Source organism: Bos taurus, chromosome 23, assembly GCF_002263795.3.
Source record: "Bos taurus isolate L1 Dominette 01449 registration number 42190680 breed Hereford chromosome 23, ARS-UCD2.0, whole genome shotgun sequence".
NCBI classification, from domain to species: domain Eukaryota; kingdom Metazoa; phylum Chordata; class Mammalia; order Artiodactyla; family Bovidae; genus Bos; species Bos taurus.
In genome coordinates, this window is record NC_037350.1 from 23,298,571 (window position 1) to 23,315,284 (window position 16,714).

General features: G+C 36.4%; 1 protein-coding gene across 1 annotated transcript in view; it reads left to right on the forward strand.

Moving 5' to 3' along the window:
• The window catches only part of TFAP2D (transcription factor AP-2 delta), a 59,743-nt gene that overhangs the window by 20,968 nt on the left and 22,061 nt on the right, over nt 1-16,714 (forward strand). Inside the window, exon 6 of the mRNA NM_001192329.1 lies at nt 12,890-13,031. Within this exon, the coding sequence (NP_001179258.1) occupies nt 12,890-13,031 (142 nt within the window). The remainder of the gene's footprint in view (nt 1-12,889; nt 13,032-16,714) is intronic.

Genomic DNA, 16,714 nt, shown 5'->3' on the forward strand with positions numbered 1-16,714 from the left:
TTTGTTACAAATATCATTGCACCTAGTAACCAATGGGATAAACTCAAAAGTAGCTGATTTTTTTCACCTTTAAAGCTGTTTGAAAGGGCACATTTTAGTAAGGTATGTCTTTATAATGGGGATTTATTTTTTGGTCCACATGTACAGATATATTTGATCTATAATAAAATATAAGTATTTGAATTCAGAATCCCCTGAATGTAATACTAATCCCCTGAATGTAACACTAATCCCCTGAATGTAACTGTTTCCTTGTTACATCCCAAACAGTAAAGATGTTTTTTTGCTCATAGCCAGCATCTTGAATTTTGAGTTTGTGTCGATGGAGGGACCATGGCAGAAATCATGCTGTCCCCGTCCTGACTAGGATTCTCCTTTGTTTTGATGACTAAACCCTAAACGGAAGATTTATTTATTATTGTCGCTTTGAAATAATATATATAAAGGAGCCCTCATTGATCAAAACAGTAGCTAACAACTCTGCTTTCAGCTAAATTAGATATTGTAGTGGTTCCTTCCCTCTACTTTCTCTAGATTAAAAAAAAAAAAAAACTTTGAAATTACCTTATGTGGTTAAAATAAATATTGGTAATTTATAATTGAAAAAAAAAAATAACCCCCTGAATGTAACTGTTTCCTTGTTACCTTCATTTAACGGGGTTTAAATATATAACTAATGGTTGGTACAGCTTCTTTTATCCACTTTATTACAAGCCTGAATTTCTTTTTATTTCCCCTTGTTAATCACATTACTATGACTTCTCCTTGGTCCACTGTAGTATCTATAATACCAAAGAGTTGTCATTCTCTGGAAAATTCAGATTAGACTTACTTAACCCAATTTACTGATCTTCCTGAGAGCTTGGGATAATCCCAGACTCTCTTAGAGTGGGGAAAATTCTATCTCTGGAAAGCATTCCAAGAATTTGGCCAATATTATTGTCCTAGTTCTAATATCCTTGCTATATATTTATTATTTATGAATCACCAATTAACTGCCTCCCCTACATTTTGCTCCAGAACAATCTTTGCAGTGTTGGTGGCGTTAAAACAAATATGAGGAGTCAGGTATGTAGTCATTCTTGCCCATCACTCCCACCTCACTTGAGGTTTTCCAAGATGGTCAAAGTTGCAGAGTGTTGCTGAAAGGAAGTTTTGTTTACTTGAGTGGGGCGCTTTCCTGGGACAGTTTTGCTGAACTTGCGAAACTCACATGGCATTCTCAGGCAACACCAGGAGTTTGAAGCACACTTTAAGTCCTTAAACGTAAATGCCTTGGCTTTCGGTTTGTCATGTATGTAGTGCATGTCACGCATGTAGTGCGTGCTAAGTTGCTTCAGTCCAACTCTGTGCGACCCCATGGACTGTAGCCTGCCAGGCTCCTCTGTCCATGGGATTCCCCAGGCAAGAATACTGGAGTGGATTGCCATGCCCTCCTCTGGGGGTCTTCCTGACCCAAGGGTCGAACCCGGTGTTTCTTATATCTCCTGCATCAGCAGGCAGGTTCTTTACCACTAGCGCCACTTGGGAAGCCCTTTCAGTTTGTCATGGCTAGAGGTCAAATTCTACTCATTAGAAAAGACCCTGATGCTGGGAAAGATTAAAGGCAGGAGGAGAAGGGGACAACTGAGGATGAGATGGTTGGATGGTGTCACCGACTCAATGGACATGAGTTTGAGCAAGCTCCAGGAGATAGTGAAGGACAGGGAAGCCTGGCCTGCTGCAGTCCGTGGGGTCACAAAGAATTGGACACAACTGAGCGACTGAACAACATATATATTTTAAAAAACAGTATAGGGGGAGGGAAGGGTATAAATATCCATCAGCAAAAGAAAGGGGACCATTTACAAATATGTGTATGATTTCTATTCACTCTTTCAAATCTAAAACCTTTGTTGCTGTTGCTCCCTTCTTTAGTTAAAAAGAAATCAGTAGGCTTCCAGACCCTATCCTGTACACCCCCCATAATATCACTTTTGACATTTTGTCTGACTTTGGGTCAGTTGCTTAACCTGACTAAGCTTCATTTTCCTAATATACAGATAAAGGTCATACTATCTGTAATGGTTAGGGTAGTGCTATCTGTTATAACAGTTAATTTCCAAATTTTCAGGGGCTTAACACAATAGAAGCTGATTTCTCAGTCTTCACAGATGACATGAGTGTTCCTCCTTGGGACCCTTCCTTCCTCTCATCGTCTCATTCAGGGGCCAGAATCCTTCTGCCTCTAGCTATGCCCTCCTCTAGGTTCTCAGAGCCCTGTGCACTCAGCTCACAATAAAGAAAGATCAGATGGTAAAAGCACATAGCTTCCTACCCACTTGGCCAGGAAGTAGCCTACATTGCTGCTGTCTACGTTCCATGACAACCAGTCCCACGAGCACACCTAATTCCAGAGGCGGGTGTGAGACATGCTAGAAAATGTCGTGTCCCGAACCTTCTTAGCAACAACTCTGTAGTGTTAGAGAAAGGACAGACCTTGGGCAGTCCAGCACCCCTTTCTTCCATAACATCTGCCTTATGTGTCTTTTGTGGCATTAAATCCATTTGCTAGATTAAACACTTGACACCATGGGGCACAGAGGCAGTTATTAAAAATTAGTACCTGTCCTCTCGTTTTTCTCTCCTTAAACAGTATTACTCTCCTTAACAGTATTACTTCATAGCAGAATTTACTCCGAATCATAAAACTTTAGCCCTGGAGGGAAATGGAAGACTGAGTAGTCCAAGGCGTTAAGTCATAGTACCTCTGGTTAACAGTGTGCTTCTGGAGTCAAATAACCTTGTATGAACCCACTTCCACCACTTACCACTTGCTAGCTGTGTCGTATAAGCAAAGACACACAGCTTCTCTGAGCATCAGTGTTAAGGAGTGTTAATAACAGTTCAGTTCAGTCACTCAGTTGTGTCCAACTCTTTGCAACCCCATGGACTGCAGCATGCCAGGCTTCCCTGTCCATCACCAATAACAGTACTCTCCTCATAAGATTGTCATGGGAGTGAAATCAGAATGTTTGTAGAGTGGTTCACAGGGTTCCCAGCACAAAGTTAGTGTCAATTAAATTTAGTGATCATTATTTTCAAATGAGAAAACTAAGGAAGGTACAGTGAGATTCACCATTTTGCACAGGATTATGAGAACAGCAAGGACGAGAATCCAGGTCTGATTTGCAACATTATCATGTGTTTTCCACTCAGATTTATGTTAGTGATATAGATTCTGAACAGTTGCATTGCTGAACTACTTCTGAATTCAGCTATATATTTATAGTTATAACAGTGTAACAGTATAACCAAGGAATAGAAAGAAGTTGGCCTGTTTTTCACTATGGATTGGACATCCCATGCTGGTAGGAATCCTGAGCACGTTTGTTGAGCTTTCTTGTCCTTTTTTGTTTTAAAACATCCTGATACACCATCTGCTGCCACTTAATCCCTCAAAGTTAGGATGACATTAAATCTTGGTTCTTTCCATTTTTCTGGAATAATTATAAAAAGTATCTCTTGTCCTTTCAAGAGGATGCCAATCTAGTTGGTTAGACTATCTTACAAAATATTTTCTTTCCACTTCAGCCAAACCAACCAAAGATAGGAGAAAGGAGTGCTATCACTTGGCGCTATTTCCCTTTTGCCTCTAATCTTGAGTCTGTACAGTTGCATTTCCAAGAAAAGAGGGAAAAGAACCATCAACTTGACAATGAACTCTTTTCCTTTAAAAGAGTTAATAGGGAGCAGATTTTTTTTCTATAATTAGTTTATGGCTGTTTAATTTAGAAAGAGGTATTGTTCACTATTTGAGGCTTCAAAACACCAAAATCCTTTAGTATCAGTAATAATACACTCACAGGGTATGCTCAGGATTGTTTGCTCTTCTCAGGGATTTTAGGACAAAGCTGATATTACTGTGATATTCACAGAAGTACCACAGTGGATTTCTCTGGATATGTGGAGTTTAAGGGTGACCTCCAAGGACTCACGGCATGTTTGTAGATATGAAAGGACCATCATCCTGATATAACATCTCCACCACCCACTCCAGATATATTTCCGCTTTAGTCCCTCCTCTGGGATAACAAGGTCTAGCTTTCTTCTAAAACTGTATACGATATTAAAGAAAGACCATAAATTGACTCCTTGTTATATTGCAACTGTTCTTGTTGGTGCTCCTTTTGGTCATATGATCCGCTGCTGCTAAGTCACTTCAGTTGTGTCCGACTCTGTGCGACCCCATAGACCGCAGCCCATCAGGCTCTCCCATCCCTGGGATTCTCCAGGCAAGAACACTGGAGTGGGTGTTTCCTTCTCCAAAAGCCCAATCACTAGGGGACCCTGCTGTCCCCTTTTGCACACACTCTGGCATTGACAGTGTCTTCTCGGGCACAGTTTTGCATTTCAGAGATGCCAGTGGAGTTGGACTCAATAAGTAAATGCCAGTGCACGCTATGTTAGTCAGTCATGTTAAGGTCTTTCTTGGAAAATGGCTCTTTTTCAGACTAATAGGTATTGTCTTATCTGTAAATTTCTTATTCTAACTCATGGAATAGTTTCTATCTGAGAGGCTCTGCTTTGACTATTGATAGATTACAATCCAATATCCTTGTCTAATATTTGAGATCTAATATTTGTCAGAATTGTCAATGATCGGTCTCAGTGTCTTATAATATTATGCATAAATAGACACAATCTCAGAGGGATTTTCTTAAATGGTTTGCTTACTTCCTAACAGTACTTCTCTGACCTGCATCTTACGGTTCTTTCATTTTCAGAGAGAAAGGTGTTTACATGTAGGGGTAGAGGAAATAGGCTATTATTACACGCATGCCTTTGTGTCTGACTGTGTGCTTGTGGGGTCCTTAGAGTCCTACTCCTATTCTGGCACAAAAAGTCAAGTTTATCCAAGCCTGTTTGGCTCAGTGCTTCCCTACCCCTTAGGTCCAGCTTAGTACTCACTCTCATGAATCGTGATGCTCCCTTAAAAGCATGTCTCTGCATTACTTTCCTAGTTTTTTTTTTTTTTTCTGTTTTCTATTATACTCTCTTTCAAAGTTTATGCCAACTAATGTGCTTTTCAAACACTCCTGTTTCTGCTTATTTCCATTGTTTAGATTTATCAAAATTTGTAGGTATTCTAATAAAACTGTAAACTGTATAATTCCTAGTGCTGTCTAATGCCCATTGAATAGTAGTGGAAGTTTTGAAATTGCTTAGGTTTTAATTTGCAACAAATATTTGAGTTTTGAATAAAAACTTTCTAAGATCTAGGTCAGAGAGTAGTTTTGTTTTTAATTAATATAATTTTAAATAGATAATTTATATAGATGGTAAAAACCCAAAAGTTACAAAAGAGTGAAATAGCTTCTTTTCACTTTATCCTTCATTTAGTTCCCCTCCTGGAAGAAAGAAATGTTATTGGTTTGTCTGTTTTCTTCCAAGGAGATGTGTGTGTGTGTGTGTGTGTGTGTGTGCATAGTTTTGGTTTTTGTTTTAAAAATTATAGCAATCTAAGCCAATGGGAATTTGCTCTATGTCTCAGGGAACTCAAACAGGGGCTCTGTGTCAACCTAGAGGGGTGGGATGGGGAGGGAGATAGGAGGGAGGTTCAAGAGGGAGGGGACATATGTATACCTATGGCTGATTCATGTTGATGTTTGACAGAAAACAACAAAATTCTGTAAAGCAATTATCCTTTAATTAAAAATAAATTATTTTTAATAAATAAAAAAATTTATAGCAACCTATACATACTGTCCTACACATTTTTTCACACCTTGTCTTAGTGTTCTTTTTATTTCAGTTTTTGCAAGTTGTTCATTCTTTTAAACACTCACAGTATTCCATTGTTTAAATGCATCATAAAGTATTTAACCAGTACTCCACTAGATATCATATAGGAGTTTTTAATCTTTGGCTCTTACAAATAGTGCTACAATGAGCAAGCTTACATTTATATAAATAATTCTACAGATATGCAAGTACATCTATTCAGTGAATTCCTAAGAATGCATTATAGGATCAAAAGATATTTGCATTTGTAATTTTGGGAGATTATTGGAAGATTGCTCTTTACAGTAGTTTTAAATTTAAAGTTTTATCAGTGATGGAGATAAGAAGTATCGATATGTGAGTAGTTCCCTCTATACACTAGTCCAAACCAGGTACTATCAATTTATTTTTTTTCATTTTTTTAATTAAATTTATTTATTTTAATTAGAGGCTAATTACTTTGCTAATTTGATTGGAAAAAATAAACTCCATCTTTTATGAAAGAGATTAAGTATATTCTTAGGAGAATTTTATGAGCTTTTTTGTCTATTCCTTTGTCCTGGTGGGGTAATTTCTGACATATCTCTCATTCATTTGTAAGTGCTCATTATATATAAGGAAAACAGGTTGTATGTTTCTGATATGAGTTGTGAAGCCTCTCCACCCCGTTTCTGGTTTGTCTGTTTGCTATTATGACTTTTTTGTTTGGTTGCTTATTTGTTCAGGTCTATATCATGCAGAACTTTTTTATATTGATATAATCATATTTCTCATATATTTTATTCCATAGCTTTTAGTTTTTATTATAATATTTTGAAGTCCTTTTTTTATTCTAAGATTATAAAATATTTCTTCTACATTATCTTCTAATTACTTTGTGGATCTATACTTTAAATCTTTGATCCATCTGGAGGTTTTTTGTTGTTGGATATATGATATAGATATAATTTTATTCGCTTTTTTGGCCCAGATGGCCAGCCAGTTGTCCCAACACCTTTTATTGATAATTCATTTCCCCCTACTGTTATGATAAGCAAGTTTTATCTCACATTAAATCTCCTTATACAAATGTAGTTTTTAATAGACTGATGACTTTTTTCCCCCGAGAATGCTATGTCTCCGTTACCACCACATAGCCATTTTTGTTTCTATAGTGTGTACTGTGTTAAAGCCAATAAGGCAGAACACAGAGAACCCAGACAGACACAGGTCTTTACAGTTTAATATTAACTCTGTAGCAACTGCTTTCTTTTGCATCAGCCACAGAATCCTAGTTTGGGGGAAGCTGTAGAGTTCCTTCCCACATAAAGCTTTCCTTTCACCTTAGGACGGTAATTCTCAAACCTGGCTAGAGAGGAGGTCGGGAGCTTTCAAAAAATGCAGATGCCCTGGCTCCAGAGATTAAATGATGCAGGATGAAACCCTGATGTGTGTATGTGTGAGTGTGTGTGTGTGCACACTTGTATATACACATATTAAACAGACTCCCCGGTTGTGGGAATAGCGAGGGTTGAAAAACACTACCTTTAAATTTACCTATTTTATTAATTGGCTTCACTGATACAGTGATATACTCAGTGTTTTTTTTATTTCATTCTTTCTAGCAATTCTCTTTTGCTCTAGTTTTTCATTTATATTCTTTGTAAGGGGTACCTCTCAAGACTTTTATAATTTGCCAATAAAATATTTGAAAGCTTTTCCATTTAAGAAATGTTTACTAAGTACCTATTATGAATCAAATACTGTACTAAGTACAGGGCATGGAATGGGGAATAAAACTATCACTTTGAAAACAAGGTATTGGTATTGAAACAAAATCATCATTAAATAGAGAAACTACCATCTTATAAGACCCTTATCTATAACCCAGGTTGTATGATATATAGTGTTACAGAATGCACTCCTATTAGAATCTTTCTGGATGCCTTAACAGATACATTAAACCTGTTCTTCAGCTTTAGAATTTACTGCAGCTTGATGTTATAAGATAACTTATTTAATATAATATCTTATCCAGATTTGAAAATATTCTCAAATTTGCTTTTCAATAGGTACTTCTTGGAATAATCCCAGAGATAGGTTTGAATGTATTATTTTCCACACATGTAACTAAAATTGAAATCAGATAAGTGAGTAGAATTTAACACATATGAATTATTGCGTCCATTGAATACTATTGAGTATTACAGTAAGAAGTTAAACCTAAATAGTTTCTAAGGCAATGCAGTTAGCGACATTTGGTGAGAATTATCCAGTGAATAATAATGTAGAAGTATCTTTCGTACAAACTAGTTTTATATATTTATTGATAGTTGTCTAAAATATATTTACCTCTAAAATACAGTAATTTTAAAGAAAGAAAAAAATCCTTAATGACTGGATAAAAGGTTGAAATCAGATGTATTCATTTCTATTTTAAAACTGCATTTAGATGCGAAGGAAAAGAATATATGTACACATGTGGCTGATTTCATGTTTGTTGTACAGGAGAAACTGACACAACACTCTAAAGCAGCTATACTCCAATTTTTAAAAATCTTTGAAAACGATGCATTTAGATCTACTTCAGGTAAAATAATGGGGAAACCCAGAATGTCAGGAAAATGAGCAATTCACTTTCTTCAGGAAACATTTTTCCATTAACTGTCCATTTCTGGGCTGCATCAATAATTGCCATTTACATTTTTCCTAATATTTACCCTTTAGTTTTTTGGGTTTTTTTTTTGCCTTTTTGCCTTACAGTGTGAAAAATGAATGCCCTGAAACCAGGGAGCAAATTCTCTCTTTATGTTCTTCCCGTATTCTGTAACTTTGTGTGTACCAACTTTTGGAGAGAGATCCTCAACATGGGTCATCAACTGCTGCTGTTCCTGCTGAAAAATCGAAAACCCTGAGTGGTTTCCCCTTTTTTGGAAGGGGAGGATGGCACTCCTTGGCCTAGAGAGCCTAAAGCCTTGCACTGAGAATACTCTAAGCTCTCTTACTATCCCCATGTAACCTACCTCTGAAATAGTAATTCTTGCAATGGCATGAAATAACAATGGAGGTGTTTGCCAAAGTTACTGTGTTGCTTCGGTGGTGTAAAAAAGTGGGGGTGGGCTAGCATTGGTTTGTCAGGTAGCACAATGCATTGAAATAAAGGAAGAGATTAAATCCACTTTGGAAAACAGCCACCAGGGGGCAGCCCACCTCGTCATGCCCAGAAATGAGGCAACAGCAGCCATGTTTGCTGTATGGGATATAGCCCTTCAGGGATCACTCTGTCACCCCAGCTTACTGCACCTACTTATTCACATGGGTACTTTGTCCCCCGACAGAGACAGAGACGCTTGTAGAGTTTTATTGTTACCAATCAGTTGAATCCCGCAACTTCTTATTCACATGCTTTTCTGCTCCCCCTATTTCATTTTTCTTAAACCTGTTGACTCTATGATGCCTGTGGTACAGGATTGAACTATGGATTTGTCATTGTTCCTGAATATCGTGTGGCTTTTAATTCACGGACCCATTTAGTTATTCATTCTTGGGTTTTCACACCCAAAGCTTTGTGGCACAGTCTACACCTTTTAACTACACATCAGAGTGTCTTCACTTGCCACTTCTTTTGATGTAGGACCGCTGTACATCCAGTAACAATGTTACCTCGCAAGCAGGAGAAAGCAGTAAACAGAGCTAAGGGAAGAAAGGATCTGGCTGTCAGTGCAAATGTAAATAGCAGCTGTTCCATCCAAACTGTTTTTAAAACTTCCGCACGGTGAGAGCTTTGCATTAAAATGACCCAGATCCCCAAGAATCAGGTTTTAGCATAAAATTTAAGAGGCATGCTGCCATTCCCCTGTATGTATGTTTCACTCCTCCTCCTATTGCAAAAACAGTAGAGGGGAAAAATGTACATATATCCATATATATGTGTGTGTGTATATCTATAATAGTCTCTTGAATTTTTATTTAAATATCAATTTCTGTGTGAATATTGCAATATGAAGACATATCAATTTAAATAATTCAACTTGCTGTACAAGGATGAAGTTATAAAAGGTGTTTGTGTTAGTTGCAAAATACTTCTGAGTCCTAAGGTCACATGAGTTTGTTCTCTGGTCAGGTGCTATAGCCATTCTTTGTTGAGTCAAGCTTTAAGATTTTTTACCTCACATTTGAAACTTCTTAAATTATCTCCCTTCTGTCATTTTCTTAGCAAAAGTCATCATCCTACATGGCATTACAATGTCCTTTTTTTAAAAGATTTTTTTTAATGTGGGCTATTTTTAAAGTCTTTATTGAATTTGTTACAATATTGCTCCTTTTGCATTTGGTTTTTTGGTCACGAGGCGTGTGGGATCCTAGCTCCCCTACCAGGGATCGAACTTGCACCCCTTGCATTGGAAAACAAGGTCTTAACCACTGGACCTCCAGGGACGTCCCTACAATGTCCCTTAAAAAAAAAACAAAAACCTTTGTGCCTTCTGTCCAATAAGCACACATTTTCTTTCCTACTTGGTTAGGGTGATCAACTCCTGTGATAAGCACTTTTAAAATATTACTCATACCTTGCAGCTTTATCCAAAAGTGTGACTTTCCAATAATTAGCACTACTCAGACTAGTCAATATAGAGACCTTTTTTTATCCATTTTGTCATCTATTTTGAATGGAGGAAAAATGATGTTTTCTATCACATGAATATAAAAGTCTTAAGACCTGCTGCTGCTTTGAAACAGACTAAGGGGAGAATTATGACTGGATCATTCACAAAGCATTATCTGATCTAGCATTTTACCACATTATCATATTTTTATATTAAATTAGACTCTTCCAAGGCCTAGAACAGGGCTTTTCAGGTTTGGGGAATGAAAAGAATTGTTAAAGACTCAGGGAATGAATGAAAAGGATGAATTGCAACATTCCTGTCTCATAGTAGCGTAAATAAAATTTAAACACACTTGTATAAATGGAAGTCTGATTTTGATGTATGGTTAATATTTGTACACATTGAAACTTCAAATCAGGGTATTAACTAATACCTGCACAGTGACAGTGGAGCTTTCCATAGGCTAAGTGTGCCTTTCTGTGAAATAAACAAGAGCAGGAACCCTACCAATTGCCATTAGCTCTGTGGGCGTAAATCACATAACTAAACCATCATTAAAGAACCCTTCATCTTGTTCCTTTTTCTTCTTAAGGCAGATAGGAAAAACCTTTGAGATAGAAGCTTTTAGGGAAAAAAAATCCCACAAACAAATATTGAACATTATTATTTACATTTTTTACAACTAAAGATCCTAAGGGAAAAAAAAATGTATCTAAGAAAAATTTAAGGGAAAAGTACTCTCAGGATTATATTTTTTCAGCTCTATACTATCCTAAACTATTTTCCTGTTTTCTGTTGTTGATAATTTTGGTGTCATTTTTATAAATATGAGCTTCCCAATCTGAAAGATTAATATTTTTCTTTTTTTCTAGAGGAAAAAAAATAGTATCTTTACTAAGGGACATTTCATTGAAATTAGTTAGCCTATTATGTGTATTTATCTATAAACTTTTCCTCCTCTGTAGTAATATTAATCGTTTTTATTTCTTCCTGGTATTGGTTTATTGACTACTCTTTATTCTGTGAATATAAAACAGAATCAAATACATTGCTCTGGCCAATAACCAAACAAATGTCATGAGGTTTGACACATCAAACCTGACTATTTTTTAATTTCTTCATGACAAAATTTGATTGTTTGGTCACCTTTCCATGAGTACCACCTTCTCCTCCTCTGAAAATCTTTTATCTCTAATAGTCACTTGATACTTGTAATACAATATGATAACATTCATTATATACAATATTAGTATAATGTTAATAAACATGTACAGATTATAGATAATGCTTACATAGATGCAGTATAATTTATGAAGTGCTACTAAGGTGTTTTCTGGGTTTATTGTTGCTGTGACTACTATCATTGATATGATTGTCATCTTCCCAGAAACAGGGACAATCTTTGGTGTCCTTTTATACCCCCTTTACTCCTACCTAGCATTGCACCTTGAGCAAAATAGGTGCTTAGTACATATGTAGCAAGACCTTGCTTTTTTTAAGTTTTAATGGTCAAGTAAGAATTGGTTTGATTGAGTTTTTAAAATACTGTTGTTTTCCAAACTGACATCCGTGGCCAAATCTTACTTTGCCGATAAGTCGTTTTACCCTTTGTCTTAAAAGTTTGCTCAGGGTTTAGATTATATGAAAGAACAAACATTATTAATCATTATACTATACTTTAAAATATTATTATTTTTAATAATGTACTGAAGAAGCACTGTACATAGTGCTAAAAGGTACTGAGGCTCACCATAAAGCCTGATGCTGCTAGTACTATAATTATGCAGTATGCTTTCTTTAGCAACATAATGTTATGAAATTGACATAATTCGATTATTTGCCTTTCCAAAGTGTTCCAACTTCTTTGAAAAATTATGTGGACCATTTGTCAATGTTTTGATAGGTCTCATGGAAAAGGCAGTGAAGTGAAAGTGAAAGTTGTTCAATTGTGTCTCTTTGCGACCCCATGGAATTCCATGGAATTCTCCAGGCCAGAATACTGGAGTGGGTAGCCTTTCCCTTCTCCAGGGGATCTTCCCAACCCAGGGAGCAAACCCAGGTCCTCCACATTGCAGGTGGATTCTTTACCAGCTGAGCCACAAGGAAGCTATTATAGAAGCCACAAGGGAAGATATCATGGAAAATATATATGAATATTTCAGTTACATTGAGAATAAGTTATAGGTCGAGCAGCAACAAAATGACATGCCCATAGAGCTTTTTGCCCAGGGCATTAAGATGTAGGATCTCTGATGTCCGTCTGGTCTAATGGTCAGAGCCTTGTGGGGAGTCAGAACTGCTTGACGGTGGTTCCGGTTTTCTTCCTACAATTTTCAACATACCCCTGCCAGGTAAGTAACTTCTGTTTCTTCACTGCCCCCACCCCACTCAAAGCTCCTTTCCTCTTGGATTGTTTACAATGAATGGGAAAAATGATCCATTTGACCCACAGCCAGGAATGAGGCTTGAGGAAAGAGAAGGTGTTCCTCTTGTTGAGTGTGGACATCAGTGAGAAACTGACTTTTACTGTCTGCCAACAGGGGAGGCGTTACACTTGGCTCGAGATTTTGGCTACACTTGTGAAACAGAGTTTCCAGCCAAAGCAGTAGGAGAACATCTTGCCAGACAACATATGGAACAGAAAGAACAGACAGCAAGAAAAAAGATGATCCTAGCCACCAAGTAAGCAGAATGGGGAAGCCTCTGTGTGCCTTCATCCTGTTTTTTCATTTTCTTTGAATGAGGGAAAACAGTCTAGAAAACACCCATTCTCTAAAACAAGAAGGTCTCCCACACCAGCAGCTAGATGTATTAAACAAGGACCTCCTCAACATGGTACCCGTAGCAAGATTTGCCAATTGTATTAGTGATGGAGCTACCATTGACCTTGATGAAAGTTCTTAGAAAACCTCTTCAGAATAACAGGAACTCTTAGGAGAAAAATGTGTTTAGAAGATGTAAGTTCCAGGCAGATATGCCAGTTAGTTGGTATTAAACATGTAATTTGGTCTAAGCCACTCACTGTGCCATAGTAAATGAGGATAAAGATCTGAGACACTAGAAGTGTTCAGGGAGTGTGACAAAAATTGAGGACCCAGATACATGAGAGGTAACAAGGAGACCTCTAGGATCCAGGATTGGCGTCAGTGCCCTCATTTTTTTCCTGTATGTGATTAAGCAAATGATCCCTGTACTGTCCCAGCTTTCTTGTGATATTGTCAAAAAGAAAAGGATAGAATCTATGTGAACTTCTGCAAATTGTAAAAAGCTCAATTAAAATATGAATTAAGATAATGAGAGAAATGATGCAGAAAGGAAGAAGCTTGCATAAGATGATTCCATATTTCCTCAACCTTGAAAACTTTTTGATAATTAAAGGAAGAACTACCATTTATTGTGTGAAAACCCAGTAGAAGTACTGCTTAAGTACTTAACTACTGCTCAAGTCACATTCAGATTTTTAGACCAAAATCTTTCAAGTGGTAGCTAATTCTTGCTCTCTTCTCTTTACTAAAATAAGTTATTGCTAAATATAGACCCTTAATAGTCTTGTTTAATTTCCTAACTCTATGTTCAGATTTTAGAACTAATAGTTCCAGCTGATTAACTTATCATTTATAAATTAGTTTCTTTTTTTATTTTCTTTTTTTAATTATTTTATTTCATAACTTTACAATATTGTATTGGTTTTGCCATATATCAACATGAATCCGCCACAGGTATACACCTTTTCCCCATCCTGAACCCTCCTTCCTCCTCCCTCCCCATAACATCCCTCTGGGTCGTCCCAGTGTAAGCCAGAAAGAAAAACACCAATACAGTATACTAACACATATATATGGAATTTAGAAAAATGGTATAAATTAGTTTCTTATTTGGGGGAAACTTCTAAAGAGAAAGTATATGGTAGATAGCGTTGGAAACATTGTTTCAAAAAATGACCTTATGATATGTTGGCTAAAATGTAAATGGTCTCAAAATGCATAAAACAAAAACTAAATATTCCTCCTTCTACCCCATCCAATGAAAGATAGGTCTTTTTTAAAATTTAAGGTTTTATATGGGATACCCAACAGGCTTGCCCAAGAAATGCAAACCCCTCATTTGGTGTTTGTGCTGCTCATGGCTGTCACTGCTTGGGTTTCAGATGTATTTACTCATTGCTTTTCTGAGAGTACTAGATAGCTCTCTCATCTTGCCCCCAGAGAGAAGGGAAACATAAGGTAGGGCAAAAGAAAAGACAAAACAAGGAGATAAAGGGGAAAGGAATAGCAGAAAGAGAATGAAGACCAAGAGTTAGAGAAAGAACGTTGTGAGGGGTGTAGCATTTGGGCTTAAAATTTTGAGATGAGCTTTGTGGCGGGGAAGTTCCTGAATACTTGTTAGTGAAAAGACCTAAACCTCGATTTTTTTGTGCTGTTATCTCCCTGGGCGTCTTCACTTCTGCCTTGTTTCTACTCTTTCCCTCTTCTAACAGTTTTGGACTCAGAGGGGACTTTATCCACCATATTTCAGGTTTTCCAGAAGGAACTGAATGTTGCTACAAAAACCCTGAATGAACTTTGTGGCCAACCCAACACATGTCATTTGTTCATTTCTATTCTTAATATAATCTCAGGAGACTCTAACAATTTGTTACAGATTAAGAGAAACATATAGTGCTACAAATTAGGTCCCATCTTCTAGGTGTTCCCAAAGCATTGTAACTGGCAGGATTTTACAGATTTCCCAATATGTGCAGCCATGTGATAACCTCTGAATGATACTATTATCGCCCAATACTAATTACCCAAAGTAAAACAGCTTCATATTTTATACCTCAAAATCACTTGATTGTGGTTTTACCATGCATATTCCAAGAATTTCACTCCCTGATCCAGAGAAATCCTTCTTGTCCTCCTTCCTCCAGAAATGTCTTTATAAGTGTCCACTCCTACCATCCACAGCAGCGCTACCATTCCAAACACAAGTTCCATTTTCTTAAGAATTCCCATCACTCTGAGTGTTTGGAAGCCAGTGCATTCAAATGGATGCTGAGATTTTGTTTTCATAGAAGTAAACATTAGAAGAAGTTAGGAGAAGTAAGGGAAGCATCAGTATTTTCATATTTGTCAAAGTTATACAGAAACATCTGTCTTACAGTAGTGGATTCAATAAGGAGTAGTATTTCCCTGTTACCTGGGATCTAAGTAGTATATATTATTTTAGGTGATATTTTGAACTTTGATTTCAAAAAATATTTCAAGAATATGTAATTCTTTTTGATCCCTCTGCCCAAGCAAGAATTGAATTCACTAATTAAAATTACCTTATTTTATACAAGAGTAGATAGGCTATAAACATCTAAAAATTAAGAGAGACAAAATAATTTGTCTTTGTGGTTTTATATATCCATTCCATCTTTTTTTAGACCATATGAAGGATTGAAGAACCAGAGACTATGCAGTCATAGCAAATGTACTAAATACAAGTAGTCATTAATATAAGTAGATGAAGTAAGGAGAGTTTTGGAATTAATGCCTTTCTGTAACATATTAGTGCATCCAACATGTGTTCTGAGTAGTTTCTAATTTTTCCAGCAGTAAAGCACTGGCTGTTTTCAAATAAAATGTTCAAAGTTGAAATGAAGTAGTCTATATGGATATTCATTACATTCTGATTAGTTCACCTTTGTTCACAAGACTGTGACAACTGTATCCAAAATATATACAAAATTCAAAATTCTTTAGATGAGAGACCCAATTACTGATCTGCCTTGGCACATTGGGCTGCATATTTTTTTTTAACCTCTGTGAATAACAGATTCTGTTCTATTTAATTATATTGCCAAATATACAATTGTACGAAGGGCTTGTTAAATGCCATTAGCCTCCTAACTCCTCATAGTTCCCAGGGCTTTGTTGATTAACGAAATATTTTGATTAATTAGACAATTATTTAAAGAGAGGAATAGAAATGAGTTAGACAGTTTTGGGAATCGAAAAATGTACCCGACAAAATATTTATTTGATTTTTGAAAAACATGAGTAAACCTCTTCATTGAATTTAGAATTCAGTATGATTAACACTAATCTGTGTTAGGGTAAAGCTAGGGAGTTTTAATTGATAGCGTAACATTGATGGTCAAAGGAAAAACAGAACTTTAAATTCAGACATCAGCTAAAAAGTTATGTCCTTAAGGACAATGACGTAAGTGATAAAGTTAGAATTTATGATTCACCAAAGATCATCTTGTGCATTACATAATTCATAATGTGACATTTTGCTTAAAAAATAAGAACATTTCTTACTGTAGCTTCATAAATAACAATCTAAATAAGAATGAAATCAAGCATAAAAATAATAACTCAGTAACTGTCATAATA